Source organism: Melitaea cinxia, chromosome 2 (assembly GCF_905220565.1).
Source record: "Melitaea cinxia chromosome 2, ilMelCinx1.1, whole genome shotgun sequence".
NCBI classification, from domain to species: Eukaryota; Metazoa; Arthropoda; class Insecta; order Lepidoptera; family Nymphalidae; genus Melitaea; species Melitaea cinxia.
The window spans coordinates 15,746,234-15,768,355 of record NC_059395.1 but is presented as its reverse complement, the minus strand read 5'-3'; the positions used below and the strand labels follow the sequence as shown (position 1 = coordinate 15,768,355).

Sequence of the window (22,122 nt, the reverse complement as noted above, 5' to 3'; positions counted from 1 at the left end):
TGACGGCTGCGTTTCGTACGGTGGGGGAAAAATCGCCTCGATTTCTCTTTTATTAATTTGAGCCGAAGCCTGATAAATGATAATTTTTTACCACGTTTTATGTAGTATGTTTTAAATGTTATCTGCACTGAATGTGCATCAATTACATACCAATGCATGTTTATGCATTTTACGTGGCCATTACAATTTATTAATACTTATTATAAATTTATGCCGTGTGGTGTCGGCCGAGTAGAATAGCATCACCCCCTTTCTTCCCGTGGGGATCGTAAAAGGCGACCGAGGGATAAACCTGGCTCAAAATCATCAGGGTCCTGGAGAAGGAAAACTTCATTTGAATCTCGAAATGGGGTCTCCGTCAAGCATTCATGTCATAGCTCTAAAATGCGAAAGACTCCTGCAGCCGAACTGGCTCCACACGTATCGACTCGTCGTTCCTGTGGGCCTAGCCAGTGAGGTCGAGAGGGTGGCGCATAGCTTAGGCAACTCTGCGTTTTCCTGAAAAGAGTCCTAAGCAACACAGTGTCTTTCTGACACTGTCTAAATCGTCTGCAATAGGCGAATTAAGGCTGATGATTGATTGATTGATTGATTATAAATTTATCCCAAACAATAATATCAATACAAACTTAATTAAATAAAATTAGGACTCATTGTGAGGTTTCCTTTCTATGTTTTAAATTGTATGTATGTTTAAAAGAGGTTGGGCCCCATCGAAGAGTTCCTTTGATGTCGTTTCCGAAGACTTTATTTAACTTTGTATGTGTATGTTGATTGAAAGTACATAAAAGTTTGGAACACGATTTTGTTGGTAACTAGTTTTGAACACTTTCTAGGATGATAAAGTATTTTTTCATGTCCTTAATTCTGACTTCTTACGCGTCTCTTAACAATTGTCTGATTGGTACAATAGTAGAGAACTTGTTGTAATTTGTAGTAGAAGTTCATTAATATGAAGTTCTCTTGATTGCTTTCACAATTTTTGCATTAGAAACTGTCTTAAGATTTACGCTTCCGCGGCACACTGCTACAAATTAAATAGAATTTCCGCAATATATTTACAAAAATAATTTATCTTTGTAAATACAGTAATTATATTTTAATTGCTTTCTAACCTACGCAACATGAAAAACGATGTACTCAATTATAATATCAAAATTTGAAAATGAGGTTGTTTTGATCGCCGCGTTATTTATTATAGGTTTAAAAAGATGGTGAGATTGTGACCACATTATTGTGATCATGATGATGAGGGATTGACACAAGTGAATTGAACATTTCATTTGACTTGAACTGTGGGCAAAAGGTGAGCTGTCCAAATACTTTACGTCCTTATCCGATTAAATTAATTTCTTCTGGATATATTTAAGAATTTAAAAAATTATATTTTGCTATTTTTCTTTTTTTTTACCGTTTAAACCTCTTCAATTCTTGTCAATAACGCACACATTATTTGTTGTATGTCCTATGCGAAAAAAAAAATTAGAGTGTGTGCTTAAGACCGCACGGCAGAACTGAAAACTTCATTGTGAATATACTAAACACAGCGACACAACAGCGAAGAGCAGCTGACTGTATCTTTCTCGCTCTGGTACACTCGGCGGTTTCGAGTTCACACGATTGAGCCTTTCACTGTTCAGCAGCGAAGAGCAGCTGTCTGTATCACTTATATATACACTTAGCGGTCCCGAGTTCACCCGATGGAGTCTTTCACCTCAATGTGACGGATCAGCCTCACTTACTACTTTCGAAAAAATGTGTGCGCCAAAAGTAATTTTCACTACAAAAGTTTTTGCTTCAAAAACGATGCAAGCAAATTTAATTAAATTGACTTCAAAATTTGAGCTTCGTTATTCCGATTTTCGGGAACCTATATAATAAAACTCGAAAAGTTTCGTTCCGGCTGCGAGTTTTCGTGTTTAAAGTTTTGTATAATAAGGCTTTAGACGCTGGCATCCGTCCAAATTCGCTCTCCTAAATCTTTTGTTTATCCTGACGTGCCTGACATTAATAACAAGATACAAACCTGAATGTTATGCAACCAATAATTGGTTTTTTATATTGTATTAGACAGTAAAATAAGAACACATCATTAATGATAAAACACGTCAATAACACAATGCGTGTCTACTAGATACTATAGTCTTTTTTTTTTTTTGATATCGCAGGGTAACCCATTTACGGGTGATATCCAGGATGCCCGGGTAGGCATTCCTAGACCGTATGTCGGCTTAGCACTTGGGGGTGCACTACCGACCAAAACCCCTGCGGGAGCCTTCAGCCGCTTTAATTGGAGGGTCCCGGAACTGCAGGCAACAGGATCCCTCCAGCGACAGGCTGGCCTCGGCGAAAAGACCAGACTTCTCCTCCATGGGACTGTCCGGCTCACCTCTGAACAATCCCGACGACGCCATGTCTAGCAGGACCGGGTTCCCATCCCGGCCCGACATGGGCACAGGGGCGTTACTGGAGACGCATTAAGTAGCGCCTCCTATGCACCCCCGTTCGTCGCCTGCGGACGGAGGCCTCGTCGGCGGCCCCCTCTCTCATCCGCTCGTCGTTCTCCTTCTGGGACATTACTGTCTCGCAGAAGGAGACCATCGCCTTCCAGGACTCGTCGTCACCGAGCATCGCGGTGATAACGCTCGGCAGTGACAAGTCCCCTCCGAGGACTGTCGTCAGATCGCGACGTAGCGCCGCCCATCTCGGGCACACCTCGAGGGTGTGCTGGGCAGAGTCCACCGCCGCGCCACAATCGTGACATTCAGTCGTCGGCTCCCTTTGGGCCGTCCGACACAAGTATTCACCAAAGCAGCCGTGCCCGGTGAGAACCTGCGTCAGACGGAAGGTGAGGGGTTTGCGCTTACGGCGCATCCACCGCTCAAGGACCGGGCGCAAGGCAGCCGTTACGCGTGTGCCATACGGCTGCTCCACCAGGTCCTCCCCCCACCTCCGCATTAATGCTTCTTGCCCCATCCGGCGCACCCGTAGGATCCCGTCGAACGTGAGGTTCTCACCGAGAGCCCTCCTACCCGAGACGTATGAGTAGGTCTCGGCAAGGACCTCCGCCACGAGCTCCCACGGGGGGTCGCCAGCTAGAGCAGTAGCTGCAGCCCACGATACCGTACGATACCCCCGAATCACCCTCACCGCGATGATCTTCTGCGCCGACCGCAGTGCGGCCTTATTCTTCGCAGTGAGGCGATCCGCCCAAACCGGGGCACCGTACGTCGCCATACTCCGGCAGACTCCGGAATATAGCTGCCTGCAGGCGGCGCTGGGTCCTCCGAGGTTCGGGAGGAGTCTGCCCAGTGCACTCGCCACCTTCACGACCTTCGGTCCCACCATAGCGAAGTGTGGACCGAAGGTCCACCCTCCGTCAAGGATGAGCCCCAAATATTTCATTTGGGAGCTCATCCGGACCCTCCCCTCTCCGATCTGCAAGGTAGCCCCCGGTGGGGGTCCCTTGCGTCCGGTCCCGCGAAAGAGGAGGGCTTCGGTCTTTTCAATTCTGACACGAAGCCCCAAACTCTTTATGCGGCTGATCACGAGGTCGAGTCCGACCTCAGCCAGCCGCGCCGCCTCCTTATAGTCTCGTCCCCGGGAGTAAACGAGAGTGTCATCCGCGTAGCAAATGACACCCATCCCGGGGAGGAGACGGCCTCGCAGGACCCAGTCGTATCCGATGTCCCACAGGATCGGGCCCAGCACCGATCCCTGTGGGACACCGCAGCCGACCCGCCGCCACACCACGGACCCCGACCGATTTTCGAGGCCTACTTTGCGATCGGAGAGGTACGCCTCCAGCAGCCTCCCTAGATACGGGGGTACTCCGAAGAATTTGAGTGCCTCCCGAATCACTGCATGCGGGAGGCTGTTGAAGGCGTTCGCGATGTCCAACGACACCGCGAGCACCACCTCCCTCTTGTGTTCCGCTTCACCCGTCACCGCCCGTAGGCGTTTGAGGGCATCGATGGTCGACCGGCACGCTCGAAACCCGAATTGGGATTCCGAGAGTCCGGGTCCCGAGCCCTCCTCCAGGTGCTGAACGAGCCGGGAAGCCACTATTCTCTCCAAGAGTTTCCCAGCTTCGTTCAGCAACACCACCGGTCGCACCGACGAAGCCGAGTCCGGGGTCCGCCCTGCCTTAGGAAGTAGGCAAAGCCGACCCTCCTTCCAGGCCCCCGGGAACTGGCCAGACCGCAGGCAGCGGTCAAACAGTTCCCGGAGGCTATCGCCGAGGTGCCCGAGAGCGATCCCAAGTACTCTCCCGTGCACCCCGTCTGGACCCGGCGCCCTCTTCTTACTCTGAAGGCGGGACAGAGCTGCCTCCATTTCAGCCTCTGTGACGGGTGGCGGAACACTCTCCTCCTCGTCCGGCGTCTGCCGAGCCATCCTGGGGGGCATGAAACCCTCGGGTTCGTCGGGAAAGAGTTCCCCGACGATCCTTCCCAGTTGCTCCGGCTGGAGCGTTTCGCTGATGGGGGCCGACTGGGCGCGGAGCTTGTTCCGCGCCCAATTATACGGTCGGCCCCAGGGGTCTCTCTCTAGACCCCCAACTAACTCCAGCCAGGCCTCCTCCTTGGCTCGGTATATGGCCTGCTGCAGGATCTTCCTTTTCTCCACGTAGATCCTGCGCAGCCTGTCGTCCCTGTCCACGTCCTGGGGGCGTCTCCGCCTGCTCCGAGTATATTGCCTCCTGGCCCCGTTGCAGGCGGCCCGGAGACCGGCTATCTCAGCCGACCACCAGTAGAGCACCCGCCGTTGGGGTAGACGCTTCGCGCGCGGCATGGCCGCTCTGCAGACAGCGGTAAATGTGTCGCAGAGCCGGTTAGCCGCCTCATCCACCCCAAACTCCAGCAATGGCGGGAGACTCCAGCGGCCGACGATTGCGGCCTCCTCTGCCAGTTCCCGGTTGAGCTTGGAGAGTGCCCAACGTGGAAACTGGCTACACCCCCTGAACAACGTTGACGACGACGATGACGCCGGACGGACGGGAGCTGGAGACACCTCGAACCTTATGTATCGATGGTCCGAGAGAGTCTCCACCTCCGTTTCCACCCTCCACCCCTCCACTCTGCGTGCGATAGCTGGCGTGGCAAACGTGACGTCTACCACGGAACCTCCCGACCAACGCACGCACGTTTGGACTGCCCCCACATTGAGCAGGGATAGTCCGGCAGCAAGCGCCTACTCCTCCACCTCCCTCCCTTTTGGGTTCGTAACCGGATTTCCCCAAGCCGTGGACTTGGCATTGAGGTCGCCGGCTACGAAAACCTGAAGGGGAGCTAGCTGCCCCACCAGCGGCCCCAGAACATCGAGAAACCGTTCCAGGGCCGCCAGTAAAATAAGAACACATCATTAATGATAAAACACGTCAATAACACAATGCGTGCCTACTAGATATTATAGTCTATATTACACAGTAAAAATTCATAATATGTGTTAATAATTTTATTTTTAAAAGAAATTTTTTTATTAGCTATTTTTAGTTTAACACTTCTGTTAAAGATATACACTTACTTTACAGAAGGTTTGTATAGGCACGGTTATACTAAATTTTTACATCATCTATAGTTTGTCTATCATTTTTATTACAAAAAAGTTTATTTGAAAATAGAACATTTTGAAAATAGAATGGAACAATATATGAAAACAAAATTCAGAGGAAAATAGGACATTAAACCGTTATGTTTAAAAGAGTTTTGTATTATTTTATAAAAACAAAACATAGAACATTAGAGAGCAGCATCAGATCACTGTAGATCAATATAACACCTTCCGACATATTACTTCTCTGTATTATAAGTGCGAATGATCTGCTGTCGTCATTAATCTAGAAATTTTACTAGGAATCAACTTGTTTTATCGGATTTTTTGAGTTTCTAATACTGCATACTAACTACATCTAATACTGGTCTGTACTGCTGGGAGACTCAGATAAAAAATGCACTCTTTTTCCGTCTGACGTAACAAAGCGAAGCTACGGTAATGTAATAGCCGTAGTGTCTAAGGTCAGTCACCGAAGGCACCAAACTGAATTGCTAAAACGATGTCTTCGTTACGCCAAGGAGAATATATTCTTTATTAAGATGCACTATTGGCCTTATAAAGCATAATATAATATAAATTAGCTGTGCCCTGCACTTAAACCCGCGTTATTATGATGAAAAATCTTACTAAATATTATATAATATAGTCGTCTATAGCCTTCCTCGGTAAATGGACTATCCAGCGCAAAAATATTTTTCCAATTTGAACGAGTTGTGGTAGAAAGTAGCTATGTAATATTAGAATACATAGTTTAAGATAGGACACAACTTGAAACATTCTGTTCAAAATCTGGAGCAACCCGACTATGGAAGTATTTCAACCTTCCAGAAGATTATGGTTAATTGACACTGTTATGAAGTTGTGTTATGTTTCTGTGGTTGAGTAAAGTAGCTAAAGCTCCTGGAGGAATGAAAAAATGTTTTCTGTTATTTTTTTAACGTCCGGCAACCCTTATTTGCGGTTATTTATCACAGGTAGCGTATATCATCACATTAAAAAAATGATTTTTTTTATATAGAACACATGAATATACGTCATTTTTTCACACCTTCCTGGCTGCGGGGTACCTAGTTACGGCCACACTTGGCCGCAACGGCACCCGTCACTTTTCAAATTTTCAACATATATTAATATTTTATCATATATTATGTAATATGATATTTTACTTTGAAAAAAAAACAATTACATGTATTTTTTTAAGAAAATTAATTGACATTATTTTAATTAAAAGTACTTGCTGGCACTTTTTGACTTTCACTATGTAATATCAATGTATTCTCTTATTTAATAAATGTAAATAAATAATGCTATTTCAGAATAAATTAGGTGACGTAATGATTAAAAATTTGTAGTAACTAAAGGGCCCAAAAATTTTTTCTTTTTACAAAACTCCTAAAATATATTTTCATATTATATCAATAAATATTTTTTATACTAGCTGTGCCCGTGACTTCGTCCGCGTGGAATTTAACAAAAAAAAAATATTGTTTAGTTCGTAGTTACAAAATAAATAGGTTTATAAAATAAAAATAGCCTAAGTTACTACATCAGTTATCTGCTAGTAAAAGCCCAGTCAAAATCGGTCCAGCCGTTTCAGAGATTAGCCGGAACAAACAGACAGACAGAAAGACAGACAAAAATGTAAAAAATGTTATTTTGGTATATGTATAGTGTATACATCCATTAAGCATTTAGTAAAAAGCGGTTATTTTAATATTACAAACAGACACTCCAATTTTATTTTGTTGTATAAATTATATAAATATATTAATAATATATTTTTGTTTATTATTTTGTTAAATTCTAAAATTCACAATACGGACTAACTATAGGTAGGTACTCAATAACCTAATTATATAGATTCAAATAGGTATCTAAAACATTTTAAAGTTAATGAAGCTCGGTGACGGTGAGTTCACGTGGAAATAAATAACCTCTGTATGTAAATTATAAATTGGCCCTTATGCTTTTGACAGGTGTTTTTGAAGTTTAATAGCTTTTCTAAAACTATATTCGAACACATTTTGTGGGTAATCATACGACAACTAGAAGCTTTGTCCAAGCCAAAACCAATTTCCGACGGAATTTAATTACGAATAGGTACGTACGTAGGAACTGATAGTAGGTAACGTAAATCTTAAGGTCGCATTTTCATGATAAATAAAATTTCCATTAATTTTAAACAATTACTACTATTATTTATTATTATTGTATAATGTAATATTGTGTACATATTACATACACTCATTGCAGTATTAAATTAGTTTTTACAGAGACATCTATTGGCAGCTGTCAAAAATAAGACAGAGTTTGCAAGAAATTCAAACTACTCATATCCGAACCATACAATTTTGTTATAGCGGTTTTTACATATTCCGCAAGATGGCGGTAGCTTCGAATATTGTATAAATTTATTAAAAAACAAATGAAATCGTAAAAATAATACCTTCCGTAAAATTATTTCATACGAATAATAATCATTATAAAAGCCATATCATATATTTTTTTGTTAATAGTAATGAATTGTTATGAACGAATTGAAGGTGTCAAAACTAGTTGGTTTATAATCTATGATGAAAAGTCAAAATAACATTTCATTTCATGTAAAACCTGTAAAACATATTAAATATATAAATGACAATGGTTTCAATGTTTATTTACTATTTTGAGAGTGGTGTTTTTCAAGTGAGTGGAAATGTAAATATCAAATGAAACTTTAATTTTTAAAAAACTACAGGCTAACTTACCGGTTTCTCGATCCCTCTAATGAAGTGCTTCTAAATTCAGGTATGCATTTTTTATTTTGAACACTGTTCAGTTTATTTTTCAATTTAACACTTAGTTTTTTCGGACTACTGGTTATTTTAGTAGAAGACATAATTTCATATAGGTACACTTTGATTCTTCAGTTATCGAAACACTGATATTAAATGTGTATATTTATTTACAGACATGGAGGAAATGGATTATGATAATTCTGATACTGATGGAGAATTTGCTTTTGAAACTGATCATTTAGCATTACGAGGAAATAAAGATTATTCTGATTTACTCAAGTATATAGTTCAATTAGAGGCTCAGAAAATTAAGGCTTTAAAAGACATTGAGGACTTAGCTGATGCACAAAGTAAGGCACTAGATGATCCACTTTCATTTGTTCAAGATTTGAAGTCAGGAAAAATTAATTTTCCTCCCCGCCAAATTGTACCTGATATTCCTGAGATAGAATGGAGCAAGTATGGCATTGATGCATTAACAGATTTTGATAAAGACACAAGGCCGATTGTAGATGAATCAGATTCTGGTACAAAAGTAAGAGGCCGAACATTCACAGATAGTAAACCTGAAACATTCAATCAGTTATGGTCATGTGAAGAGCAGAAACGTTTAGAGGAACTGCTAGAAATATATCCTGAAGAGCCAATTGAAGCGAGAAGATATAAGAAAATAGCAGATGCTCTTGGCACTCGTACACCTATACAAGTTATGAGCAGATTACAAAAATACTTTGCAAAGTTAGCAAAAGCTGGATTACCCATACCTGGACGAGCCCCTAAACGGATATCTAAAGATAGAAATCGTTCAATTTTTTATAAAAAATCAACCTTCTTTCCCCAACTCCACGTTCCTGTCAAAATGGATGATCCATATGATAGCAGCGAGCCCCAAGAAACACACACAAAATCAGGAAATAAATCAATTATTGAGTTATTGAGAGCAGCTAAAGAGCAAAGATTGTTGGATGAGACTGCTCCTGTTTACCAAACAAAAACAATGTGTGTGGGGTGTCAAAAGACAGGTTTTCTTGGAGCAAGGTGGACAGACAATGCCGGTACAGATTATTGTACAGACTGTGTCGTTAAAGTTCTACCAGCCGAAAAACTTATACCTGTCAGACAACTAACTTAATATTACTTTCTCATGTGTAAACTTGTATATAGTTGTTAAGACAATTTCCAACTAACAGTATTTTGTAGTCTGCATTAATTTGTTCTGGCCACCCACTTTTAAAAGTATTAAATTCCTCGTTTATTAATGGAAGTTTTTTTTCTTTTTAATTTGATTTAAATTGTGAAATATAAATTCTGGAATTATAGTTTTAAGAACAACAAAATAACTTAAAACCCTTTAATAAGATGTATATGTTAAGCATTTTATCAGGTAGTATTTGCAATTTTATATTAAGTGTTGGTAAATTCATTAAGTTGGTATTTTCATATATACAACTTAAATAGACCACTATTTTATTTATTCCATATAAAATAGTGGTGTATATAAAATTATATTATGAGAGAGATATATTATAGATATGAAGAGGTAAAAATTTTAAAAATATAACTTTCTATTATAATGCTATAATTATAACAGAAATTTAAAATATAAAAATTTGATTGATTTTAAATGAAATATTGCTTTTTAGGACACTACTATACACTAATTTTCTTTATTATATTTGTTTTTGATATTTAAAAGAAAACTTGCTGACACATCTATATTATTATAATTAGTACTATATAAATATTCACTTGAATAATGGTGATTAAATTTCACAGTTCCATGAGCAACAAAGACTGAACAAGATTTAATGTGAAACTTGTGATGTTGTCAACACATGATAAATAAATAAATAAACATATTTCAGATAAACTACTATACTAAATAAATTCCATTGATTTGGTGAATATGTTTAAAAATTAGTTCACAAATCACTTCGAGGGTAACCACATTTTAAATTTTCATTATTATATGTAACTACCCAACATTTATTATATACCTATCGTACCAACGTATCACTGAAACAGATCTGTAACTGATTGATGCAACAGGAGTTTTATTAATGGAGCGATCGCGCATAGTGGGTATACGACTCGAGTGATGATGAGCCACTGGCTTGGAACAGTGAACACGGCCCGCAGCTGGCAGTCCCTCTAGATCGACATACGGGATTGTATCAGCTTATGAATGTTATGGTTATTTATTTCGATAACATGTGATACATCGTGCATTATATAACTAGAAATTTTGTAAATAAAAATTCGTCTAAAGCAAATAAACACAGTGACAGTAATTCGTACTCAAATATTTAATTTAATATCAAAAGAGTTTTTGTGTGCATAATATATATAAGTACTAGCTAACCCCGCAAACGTTGTTTTGCCATATATGTTATTAACCCTCTTCCTCCCCATTTATAACTTAGGGGTATAAAAAATAGATGTTGGCCGATTCTCATACCTACCCGATATGCACACAAAATTTCATAGAAATCGGTCCAGCCGTTTCGGAGGAGTATGTTAACTAACATTATAACACGAGAATTTTATATATAAGATAAGGTGTTCGACTCCTAACTGCTTCCCTTTAGGTGCGTGAAAAAATTTCCTACTAAAGCTACTTTGATAAAGTCTTTCCGCATTATACTTTTTAGAATGTTTCGAAAAACATTCTACGAGAAAAATAATTTGTTTTCATATGCGGTTCTTTATTTGTATGCAGTATCTAGTTTGTATTCATATTTCACTCGATCGACGTTTTTAGAGCTAAGAAAAAGAGTATTGGACGGTTATGCAGAAGTACGTTGCCAGTGTAACTCTTTACGCTATTTAATTTTCTTTAAAGAGCTCTTTTGACACGTGGAACGTGATGTATTACATTTACAGAACCTCTCATTTGAAAGAACAGTTAATAGTCGAACTTTTTAATAATAATAATAATAATAAAAATGTTTATTTCAGAATAAGTCTTACAAGTTGCTTTTTTACAATACTTCTGCCAAACTGTAAGACAGTTTGTTGGCAAATGTAGCTCCTAATTTACATTGTAGGTAATACTTATTCTTACTGACTATTGTTAGTTTATTTTACACTAATTAAAATTATTTACAAGAAAATACATACTTAAGTTAGATGTTATATAATTCGATAATTCTTTCCTTGAGAACACTTAAAAGCCTCTTTTGTAGTTGATTTTGTTTTTTTTTTTATCTCATCTATATGATTATTAATCAAGAAAGAGCTTATCCCACCAAAAACATTTTCATGTAAAATGTTGCCAAGACGAGATCATATAGCTTGCACTGTCAAAAAGTTATCAGATCTCATGTAGAGCCAAGCTTCTAACTCTACACGCCCTAACTCTACAAGCCCTAACTTCACAAACTCTACACCTTAGTCAAAATATGTGGCTTGGCCGTTTCGTTACCACCGGCCGATGTTGTAGATGACAACTGCTGGTGAGGTGGACTACTGCTGCTGCCCCCTGCCTCTTCATTTTGGCCTCGTCGCGGGACAGCATGGATGGTAAGTTGGTAACGGCCAAGCCACATATTTTGACTAAGGTGTAGAGTTTGTGAAGTTAGGGCTTGTAGAGTTAGGGCGTGTAGAGTTAGAAGCTTGGCTCTACATGAGATCTGATAACTTTTTGACAGTGCGAGCCATATGATCTCGTCTTGGCAACATTTTACATGAACATGTTTTTGGTGGGATTTCACTTCTTTTTGTAAGTTGCTTATGACAATATAATAGCTGCATTTTACCTCCGACACATTTTATACCATAAATATCATCCAATCTTCACCATATTCGGTTTAAGCACACTGTTTTTGATTTTATGTTGAACTGATATGCAAACGGTGACCTCCGCCAAAACTTAAATACCAAAATTACAAAATGTAAATTTTCAACATAAACTAATAACCGATTTTTATTTTTTATTGTATATGAGTCCCTGTATCAATTTTCAGACCTCTAGCATCAAATTTTGCGGAAGTCTCATACAAACTTCCATCCCCTAGTTTAAGGGGTTGGGGGGTATAAGTTCCAAGTTTTAGAATTTTGTTGTTGTTTGTGTACTAATACTAGCTTACGTACCAAATTTCAGCTTTCTGGGACTTCAGAAAGTACTCTAAGAATTTTGATGATTATCAGTGAGTGACGAAATCGGGGTTTTTTAGATATCAATAAAATCTAAAGTATAAGAGTTATGCAATTGAAACTTTATAAGTTTAATAAGTCCACTATTGACATCATATCCCCAGAATTTTATTTATCTGGTATAATCCAAACCCAAGTTATGAGGGTTCAAAAAAACGACGAAGCGCTTCGAGAAAAGATAGGTAGTGCTTTTCGTTTTTTTTTTTTTTTTTTTTTTTTGCCTCGTCTTGGCGGGGGTACTACCGTGCCCCCAGATATAATATTTGATACAAAAAGTCTCGTTCTCAATAATAAATATATTCATCTTAGTTCGGCAAATTAGAAGTAATTAGTTGAATCATAAACGAACACGTAATATTTTTATAGTTTTTAAATATTAAAAAAAAGAAAATAAGTTCAGTGCCAACCAGAGAGTAGAATCGAAAATGGTACAAGAAAATCTACTAAAGACATTTTTCTCACCTGACGATATGGTTTCAATTACGCTACGTCAAGCAAAAGTACCGACGCGATGAAAGCATCGATATTGTTACCTGCATCGTTTCAAAGTATTGTAAAAGTATTGTTACATTTTTGCACTTGCAATGAATATTTATTGTGCACTTTAAGGAAACGTCGCTTTTTATTTTATTGAAATAAAACTTCTTTACACACGCTTGACTTGGGGAGGGAGGGAGGCTGGTGAATGCGTGACAGAGCGTAACGAAAAGTGTGACCAGGCGAGGCGAACGGAAGTTTAAAGGGACATATAAGATAGAGAAGATAGAAAGAAAGATACATTTCGTAAGTTTTATTTCAGTCGTGTGGTCTCACACACGTTTTTTTCTAAGAAATAATTTTATATAAGTAATCTAAAAAAAAAAATAGAGTGTGTGCTTAAGACCGCACGGCAGAAGTGACGATTTCATTGGCAATCGCAATCAAACAATAACGCAATAAGTCCCGAGTTCACCCGATCGAGCATTTCAACGTTCAGCAGCGAAGTGCAGCTGTCTGTCTTTCTCACTCGGGTACACTCGGCGGTCCCGAGTTCACCCAATCGAGCCTTTCACCTCAGAGCGTGACGGATCAGCCTAACTTACTACCTACGAACAAAATGTGTGTGCAGTGCGCCAAAAGTAGTTTTCACTTCAAAAATATTTGTACTCTAAAGTTTTAAAAACTGTGAGCTATTTAATCGATAATGGGTTATTTCATAAAAGCTACGCTATTGTCATAGTTATCCGTTCTGATAGTGACTAAAGTTCAATTGCCATCACCTGTCGTTAGCTCAATTCTTACTCAAAGTGTGTATTCCGTCAAATAAGTTCCAGTTTTAATTTGATTAACATTCTATTTTCTACATTAAATATAAACAAGAGTTATGTCGTATATGCCCAAAATCTATTACTATATTTCTCTGGATCATATTAGTTCATCACAATTGCAAACAAAAGAAACAACACTATTAATAGGCGAATAAGTATACCAAGGTGAAAATGCCAAAACATCTGCCTATTGAAAGTCAGATTCAAAGCAAAATTTATCCTTTGAAATTGAATAAACAGAAAGTTATGTAACAAGAGCTCCAATTTGTTGAAATGTCAATATTTATGTTTACTATATTATTTTTCTTAATATAGCTATTTTAGTAGCTTGTTAGGTTTTTCCTTAGACTTGTTCGTAATAACATAATATTTTGTTTTATTACAAGAGAGCCATTAATGATTTCTGCTTTTATAAAACATGTACATATTTTTGTATGAAAATAATTAACTTTATCAGCAAACTAGTACCTAAATAGTTATTAAAAGTTATATAAAATGTGTGTAGGTACATATAGCTAAGACAAATTATTATTACGGTCATATGAAGTTCTACAAAATACTATTTGTGTCAAAAGAACTAGTATTATGAAAATTATATATAAATAAATTCAATCTGGATATGAGATCATTTATAAGGAGTAAAAATACAATTCTTAGTATAAACTATTGTTGGTATTGAAAAAAGCGCACGTTTCCAATACAAATAAGTTTAAAAAAAAGCAATCCCGTAGGGCATACAAAAGAAGTGTCAGGAAGAAATTCTTCTATCTACTACAGTACCAATACAAATAAGTTTTACAAGTCCATTAAAATGAAGAAAAATCGATTGAATATATTCTAAATCATAGTAGGAATACGCCAACCACTAGTAAAGTAGCGTTGCGAATTAGTCTATTAATTGATTGATTTTTTCTGTACTCGAGAGCCGCCTGCCCAGCGTGGTGTGACTGTGGGTAAAACACATGAGTTCACGGCATTTTTGGAGTGAACTTGTGGAAGCCTATGTCTTGCAGTGGACTGTGGTAGGCTGAAGTAAAGTGTGCTATAAAGTTTGTTTCAGTTCAGTTCTATCTACGAATTTATATTTGGTATAGAGATCCACTTCTCTTTTTAAAGAAAGTATTCAATCCTATATATTGTCAATAAAGATAACCGTCAACTATAAAAAAAATATTTTAAAATTATGTCAGTTAAAAATAAATGTCCTATATAAATGTATACACTAAACTTTGTATAGTAATAAGGATTTCCATCCATATTACCGGATTTACTTTATATTAGCGATAAACGCCCACAAGCTGTGGTAAAAACGATAAGCTAGATTAAATATGGACTATCCGGCTAGCGTGAAAGGGTGGAGAACAAATATTATAATAATAATATGAATATATATTTATAATAAAATCTGAACACTTTTTATGCAAATAATGTGTGCCTACTACGGAAATAAATTTGACTGTGTCCTTAAGTTCGATAAGAGAATTGAAATTCCAGTAGCCTTTAGCATTAAAACTTGAATTTAAGCTTAAAAGGATGTTGTACTTCTTTTTATTAAAAATACGTAGATAATCAATGTTCACAGATATTAGACCTAATAAGATCGAATTTGGAGCTGTGTTCTCCACCTAGAATCTACATGATTACAAATGTATACAAGTATATATATCTTTAATATATATAAATTACGCGTCACGTTGTTTGTCCGTGATGGTCTTCTAAACTACTTAACCGATTTTAATCAAATTTGCACACCGTGTGCAGTTTTATCCAACTTGAAAGACAGTCTATATTTTATTTCGATATCAATAGGTAATTATTATAATCACAAAAAAAATAAAGCGATACAAAGTTCGCCAGGTCAGCTAATATATATCCTACAATCTATGGTATATATATATACATAACATTACCTTAATGTTCTTCTAAAATACATGCAAATAAAAAGATCCTTTAAGTTTAATGAGAAGCCGTGAAAAGAATAAAGTTATAAAGAGTTAAAAACGAATAAGGCTACGGCTAGAAGTATTAAGAGTGACAAGTAAATTTATTGACCAGTCTGACAGGTACTCGCCAAACGTGAGGTATATTGAGTGACGGGGGTCGGGTAGACTGCTGATGATGCGGCATTGCGCCTCTACATTTTCTTTTTCACTGGTCATTAATCGATTAATCAAATAGTAACTTGAAATGGCCGAGTGGTAAATAAATGCGACTAAGTATTTTAGATTATAATTGAAGAGATATATAATTATGAATATTGATTAAAGTGTAATTTGCTTGCCAATACAATTTTTTAGAAGAACAATTAAAAAAATTATTTCTTTTCTTTAGCTTTACAATATACTAAAACCCATAAGTATATAATATGAGATACTATCTTATAATGATTAGGAGAAACGTAATTTCTAACTTTTCTGATATTATAATATGATGTAATAAAAAAATGCGTAATAATTAGTGCTAAACAGTCTTTTCTAGTTAACACTAAATACCACATCGAATACTGTAATTTTCATAGTCTAATTAGTAAGATCAGATTTTTTTATTGCGTAGTTTTTATACGATTTTTATAATAATTCTAATAGTATAAATGTAATAGTAAAGAAAGAGTAAGGGGACAATTTATGGTTGTTTTCACATTAAAATTTTTCAACGTTGTAGTCATAGGCAATAAATCAAAATTCTCGTAATTTTTTTTTTCGACATAGAAAAAGTTCGACATAGAAGAATTACGTACAATACAAAATCAAGCAGACTGTATTTCACTAACTTCAAGTTTTTGAATTATATCTATTCTTGTCGTTATAGATATTATATTTCTCTTCGTCAGTTAAAAACTCTACATGCTTACTCGGATTATAAAAAGGAAGTAAAATGAAATGCCATTTTTTGATCTCATACGTAATTCAACATTTTACTATTATTACTGTTTGTTTAACACTTCACCATAGAATAATGAGCTATGGATTGGCAAGCTTTGTACGATCTATCATTGACAGATTATTCGTTTAGTGCTTATAAATAAATAATTTTAATTGACTGACAAAAGTATTGTACAATAAGGCACAAAGGTAAAACATTATTCATTTTCATATTTTTGGTAGGAAATATTTAGTTATATTTATAGTTAAATTTATATACAAATCAAAATTATTGTTTGTTTTAATCATTTTAAAGTTACACTATACTATCTATTAAAGAGATTGGAAATGAAAACAAAGAATTCAACTTTCTCACCTTACATTTGAAATTGTATAAGGTATTCCATTTATAATGAAGTTTTTTCACATCGTACGAGTTTTCATTGACCGTAGTAATTACAAGTGTGGGCGATGTTACGCACACCAACTCGTTATAAACTAACACCTGAGCTTAAAACGGCGTGATGATTGGATTTCTACAATTATGGCCTGATACTATCGTTGTTCACACCTACGTCCCTTTACAATCTAATTCATTAACGAATCACTGATATTAAGTTAAGAATAAGTCTTGCTCTGTTCTACTTTTTAGGTTCTGTGTTCAATTAGGGACTTTTGACCTCTTCCAGATTAAAAACCACATCTTAGTAACTATTTTATGTGAGCATTTGAAATTATATAGCAAACAGTGACATCAAAATGAATTTAAAAGCTCAAACTTATTCTTCCATACAAAAAAACACCCATAGTCATATAAATATTTAACTGGCATGGAACCTTTCATGAGCATCTCCCTCAAAGTAATTATATTTAAATAATTATTAGTAATTATTTTACTTAAAGGCGTTACAATTATAAATTACCTTTAATGCCTACATCGACTAATATCTACCATAAAAAAAACTTTTATCAGAAATATTCTTAAGCGCTTAAATGATAGTTAAATATAACATATAATTTAAAAACGAATTGACGATTGTTTGTTACCACAATATTTTCATGCTACGTAAAGGATTTTCTTTTATGTAAAACAAACGTCCATATCAATATTACATTCAAATATTTGCTTCCTAATTAACAAGTGCAAGAAGCTTCTAATGAGCTTAGCTAGAAGATATGCAAGGTCGTTTTTGTAATAATACAGCTTGCTTAAGCAAAAATATACAGTACTATTGTGAGAAAAGCAATTTGCATTGTTTAAGGTTTTATTTACATGTGTTTCGTGTTCCAGTAATTTTGATAGAACATTACGTAACGTGCACTTGTATACTATAATTCATGTTTTGAATGCTTACGTGTTATATATACTGTGGTGTTGTAGCTAAAGCATCTAAAGCTTTTGTAAATCTATTATTTTTATTATCTAGTATGCAAACCTAAACTTACCAAGGTCCGCTTTTGTTGACGTACACTGAAATTAACATTGATTCTATTAATCTTTGTGTTCATCGATTTTTTGCTAAGATTAATTAATTTCAACTTTATTACCAAGTTATTAGGTATTAATATGTAACAGCCATAATACAAAGAAAATTAACAGGGAAATTTGCTTTTATATATAATTTAAGTTGTGAATTTGAACTTTGTTACAATTACTCTCTTGATGCTCAGAGTTAAATGAAGCGTATATAAAAAGTTCGTACAATAATTTTAAATAACAAAAGACATCGTTAAAATCAAGGTTTGCAGAAGTAATTTAAAATGCTTTAAAGGTACAAAAGAAATATTAAAATGTATATTTCTATCGTATAAGTGTTTATAGTTACCTAGTTTAGATTAATAACTTTCACCACATTTATACGCAAATTATTTCAATGCGCATATTTTGTCATATGTATATTCAATAAATTAAGTCAAATGAAGTGTGAGTACAAAAAATGTACATAGGTTGGTCATTTACACATATTGACATATTTGGTAAAATTGAGTAACAGTAAAGATATACGGATATAGTTTTAGAATTATTAAATAAATTAAAGGTTAATTTAATTATTATTAAATTCAGTGTCAGAAATAGTACATATATTTGTCATTAAAAAAAAACACCAGAAGAAAAAATAAAGTAAAGCCAAGTTTTTAAATTTGCGAATTAATTTTCATCCCTGGAGCAAACTAAAATCTAAATTTCGATTTGTAATATGTCTATTGTTTAGGAGCGATAACTTTTATGCGAGACAACGAACTAAAACAGATGATGGATTGTTGGTTTCTTAAAAATAAGATAGTGTGGATGGAGACTTATTTTTTATTATAATAAATTTTTAAAATGTGATAAATTCGAAAGTCAGTAATTAAAAAGTCATAAATAGTTTATTTGATACCTACTATTTATTAGTAAATTGTATTCACATACATATTTAATATATAAAAAACGAAATGAGATCGTAGGGTGTCACAGCAAGATCGTTGTCATCAGGTTATTCGTATCTAAGCTAACGGAAGTATAGTTACTGAAGTTATACGCCCTAGTTTACATTCGATATATAAAATGCATTTAGATGTTGATCGTATATAATTGATTTATAAAAGCAATAATACATAAAAAATAACTTACTTAAAGACAAAATAAAACTAATAGGAGTGTAACAAATAGAACGGCATTTTTTTCATTATTACCTACAAAGTAAATGAGATAGAAAAGAACTCGAATGAAATATCTAATTCGATAATTTATATCTTTTACTATAAGGCATTCTCAAAGTTCCGGGTGATTATGCTGGTTATAAAATCTATTGGTTCTTATTTTATAAGTCTTTGTCATTGGTACAAAGGAATCGCCTAGGGATGCATCTTTCTGTCAGTCATATTTGACTAAAATTGTTTTATCTTATACTAGCTGTACCCACGACTTCGTCCGCGTGGAATTTAACAAAAAAGTTATTGTTCAGTTCGCAGAGCTATAAAATAAATAAATTTCAAAAATAAAAGTAGCTTAAGTTACTTCTTACTACGCCAGCTATCTGCCAGTGATTAGCCAGAAATTAGCTGGATCAAACAGACAGATATGGAGAAAATTGTATAAAATGATATTTTGGTATATGTGCCATGTTTAAATTCATATGCATTTAGTACAAAGCGTTTATTTTAATATTTCAAACAGACACTCCAATTTTATTTATTTGTATAGATTATTTTTAGTAAAACGTGACTGAAGTAAATATATATCAAAATAAAAATATTTTATAAAAATTAAGTTACAGGAAAATATAAAACTTTAATTGTGTTTAAAACATTTCTAACTTAATTCCACAGAGATACGCTGAAAACTATTCTCTTCATAATGTGCTGGGTGTGCGAGTTTTCTTATTAGTCCTATAGTTAGACTACGTACTTAACGATTACTGTGTGAAGCTAAAAATGAGCATCCAATTTAATCTTAATTGTAAAACATAATCTTAATTACTTTCTTGATAGTATGATTTTAATTTCTCTGGGGGCTAATTTGACTAACGATGGAATGCTCACAGAGTTTCTATGGTCGAGTAAAACTTATTCGAATGATAAATATATTCTCCTAATGAATAAATGTGCTACAAAATATATTTTCTAAGACATATTGGAATACTTCTAAGACAAAGAAATAGAAGATAAAATTTAATGTACAAGTTCAGCATTCTTTAAGTACTTTTTTAGTTTTCTTTATTCTGTACTAGCTTTTTCTCGCGGCTTCACTCGCATTGATTTTTTTTTTGTAAAAAGTATCCTATGTTACTTCTAATACTTCCAAGAACATGTGTACAGTGTTTCATGATAATCGGTTAAGTAGTTTTCGCATGAAAGCGTAACAAACAAACTTACATTCGCATTTATAATAATAGTAGGGATGGAAAATACAGTTATGGTACATTTCTATTTTTATATTTTGCATCAGGGGTACTGATTTTACAATCCTAAATGTTTTATATATAAATGACCTAAATTCCAGTAAATTTTTAGTATAATTACACTTAACCCTTGTTTTATCTGGAAGAGCGTGATAAATTAAAATGACATCTACAAGAAAAGTCGCTGCTAAAGGCCATTATAAATCTTAGTGGATATCCTAATTTATAACAAAATTATTTAATGTTCAAACCTTTCTAAACGTAAAAAAATAATTGAAAGCATATTTAGTACTTTTGAACGTTGTATTTGTTATTCTTTGTTTCTTTTATTCTCTCTTACTCATAATCTAACTCTAGTTATTGATGAAGGAAGCTTGTGACTTTTGTGTGTAGGTACGTACGTAGGTATAAAGTATTAAAGGTACTGAGTTCCGATGAATAAGTCTCTGGGGAGTCGTAAAAACGACATAAAACATATTGCTTGTCCGGAAAATTTACGATTACTCCTAGGAATTTACTACATTTTTTGCCGGTTTTACTTCTGTTATATTAACTCTGTTATATGTACCCACAGAGTAGTCAAAAAGCTTAACCACTAAGTAGAACTGAAAAGATGATAAAAATCGATGAACTAAGTATTTTGATTGCGAAAAGAAGGATCACTGGCATAAAGTAATTTGTGTTAATAATAATTTATTATAAAAATATAATTATAAAAATATAGTAAAAATTAAATAAAATATAATTATTTTAGTGTTATTTTTTTTTTAAATTAGCGCTCTTACACGCTTTATATTTTATTACGTATTCGTAATAACATATAAAAAAGTATGGACGGACGGATCGTATGACAAATACAAACTTTCAACCTCTATTTAACGCCATTAAAGGCTTAAAATATGTTATTTTCAAAATATGTTCTTCATGGACAAAAAAAATTGTATAATAGTATTTATAGCACGTTTACTAACTATTAACTATCACCCTGCCAAATATCAAGCTTGTAGCACAAAAAATTAAGGACTATTATACGAATTTTCTCGAGCCGTTAGACCACCTTAATTCAGCCCTGTAACAAAAGCCTTTAATAGCGAACGTTTATTGACTGTTAACTATCTCCCTGCTAAACTTCAAGCTTTAACACAAAAAATTAAGGACGATGTGATGTGTGATGATGTTACTGCTGGACATAGGCCTCCCTAGGTCCGGGCCAAATATCCCGATTTTCCGCTATCCTCATCCAGCGACTACCGGCAATCTTACGTAGATCGTCGTTCCAGCGGACCAGAGGGCGTCCCTCACTGCGTTTACTAACACGCAGTCTCCACTCCAAGACATGTCTGCTCCAGCGGCCATCGGTCCTGCGACACAGGTGAGCTCACTGCCACTTCAACCGATACGAAGACTTTTGTCTTTAAGCATTGTGGAATTTTTGAAGTGAGCACTTGAGTGCGAAGGGTGCCTGAAGTTGTTTCCGTTTAGTTGAATTGTGTGGCCTCAGTAGACATAATCCTGAACAATTTCGAGAAGGGTACCATCAACCGATACCGGTCTCAGTATGACTTGTTTGTTAAATATATCTTTC

At 35.6% G+C, this 22,122-nt stretch overlaps 2 protein-coding genes across 2 annotated transcripts; one reads left to right on the top strand and one right to left on the bottom strand.

The window, feature by feature from the left end:
* Positions 1 to 4,545: 4,545 nt before the first annotated feature.
* Positions 4,546 to 5,359, bottom strand: LOC123662072 (the record flags this gene model as incomplete). The annotated part of the gene is made up of 2 exons (XM_045596964.1): positions 5,203 to 5,359; positions 4,546 to 5,150 (listed from the first exon to the last, which is right to left on the bottom strand). Coding segments are annotated over exons 1-2 (762 nt in total), but the record flags the coding sequence as incomplete, so codon positions are not given.
* Positions 5,360 to 8,503: 3,144 nt separating this feature from the next.
* Positions 8,504 to 9,589, top strand: LOC123665832 (ZZ-type zinc finger-containing protein 3). The gene has a single exon (XM_045600068.1). It carries the CDS (start codon positions 8,506 to 8,508, stop codon positions 9,460 to 9,462), a length of 957 nt encoding a protein of 318 aa, XP_045456024.1. The 5' UTR covers positions 8,504 to 8,505; the 3' UTR covers positions 9,463 to 9,589.
* The last annotated feature ends 12,533 nt before the right edge of the window (positions 9,590 to 22,122 follow it).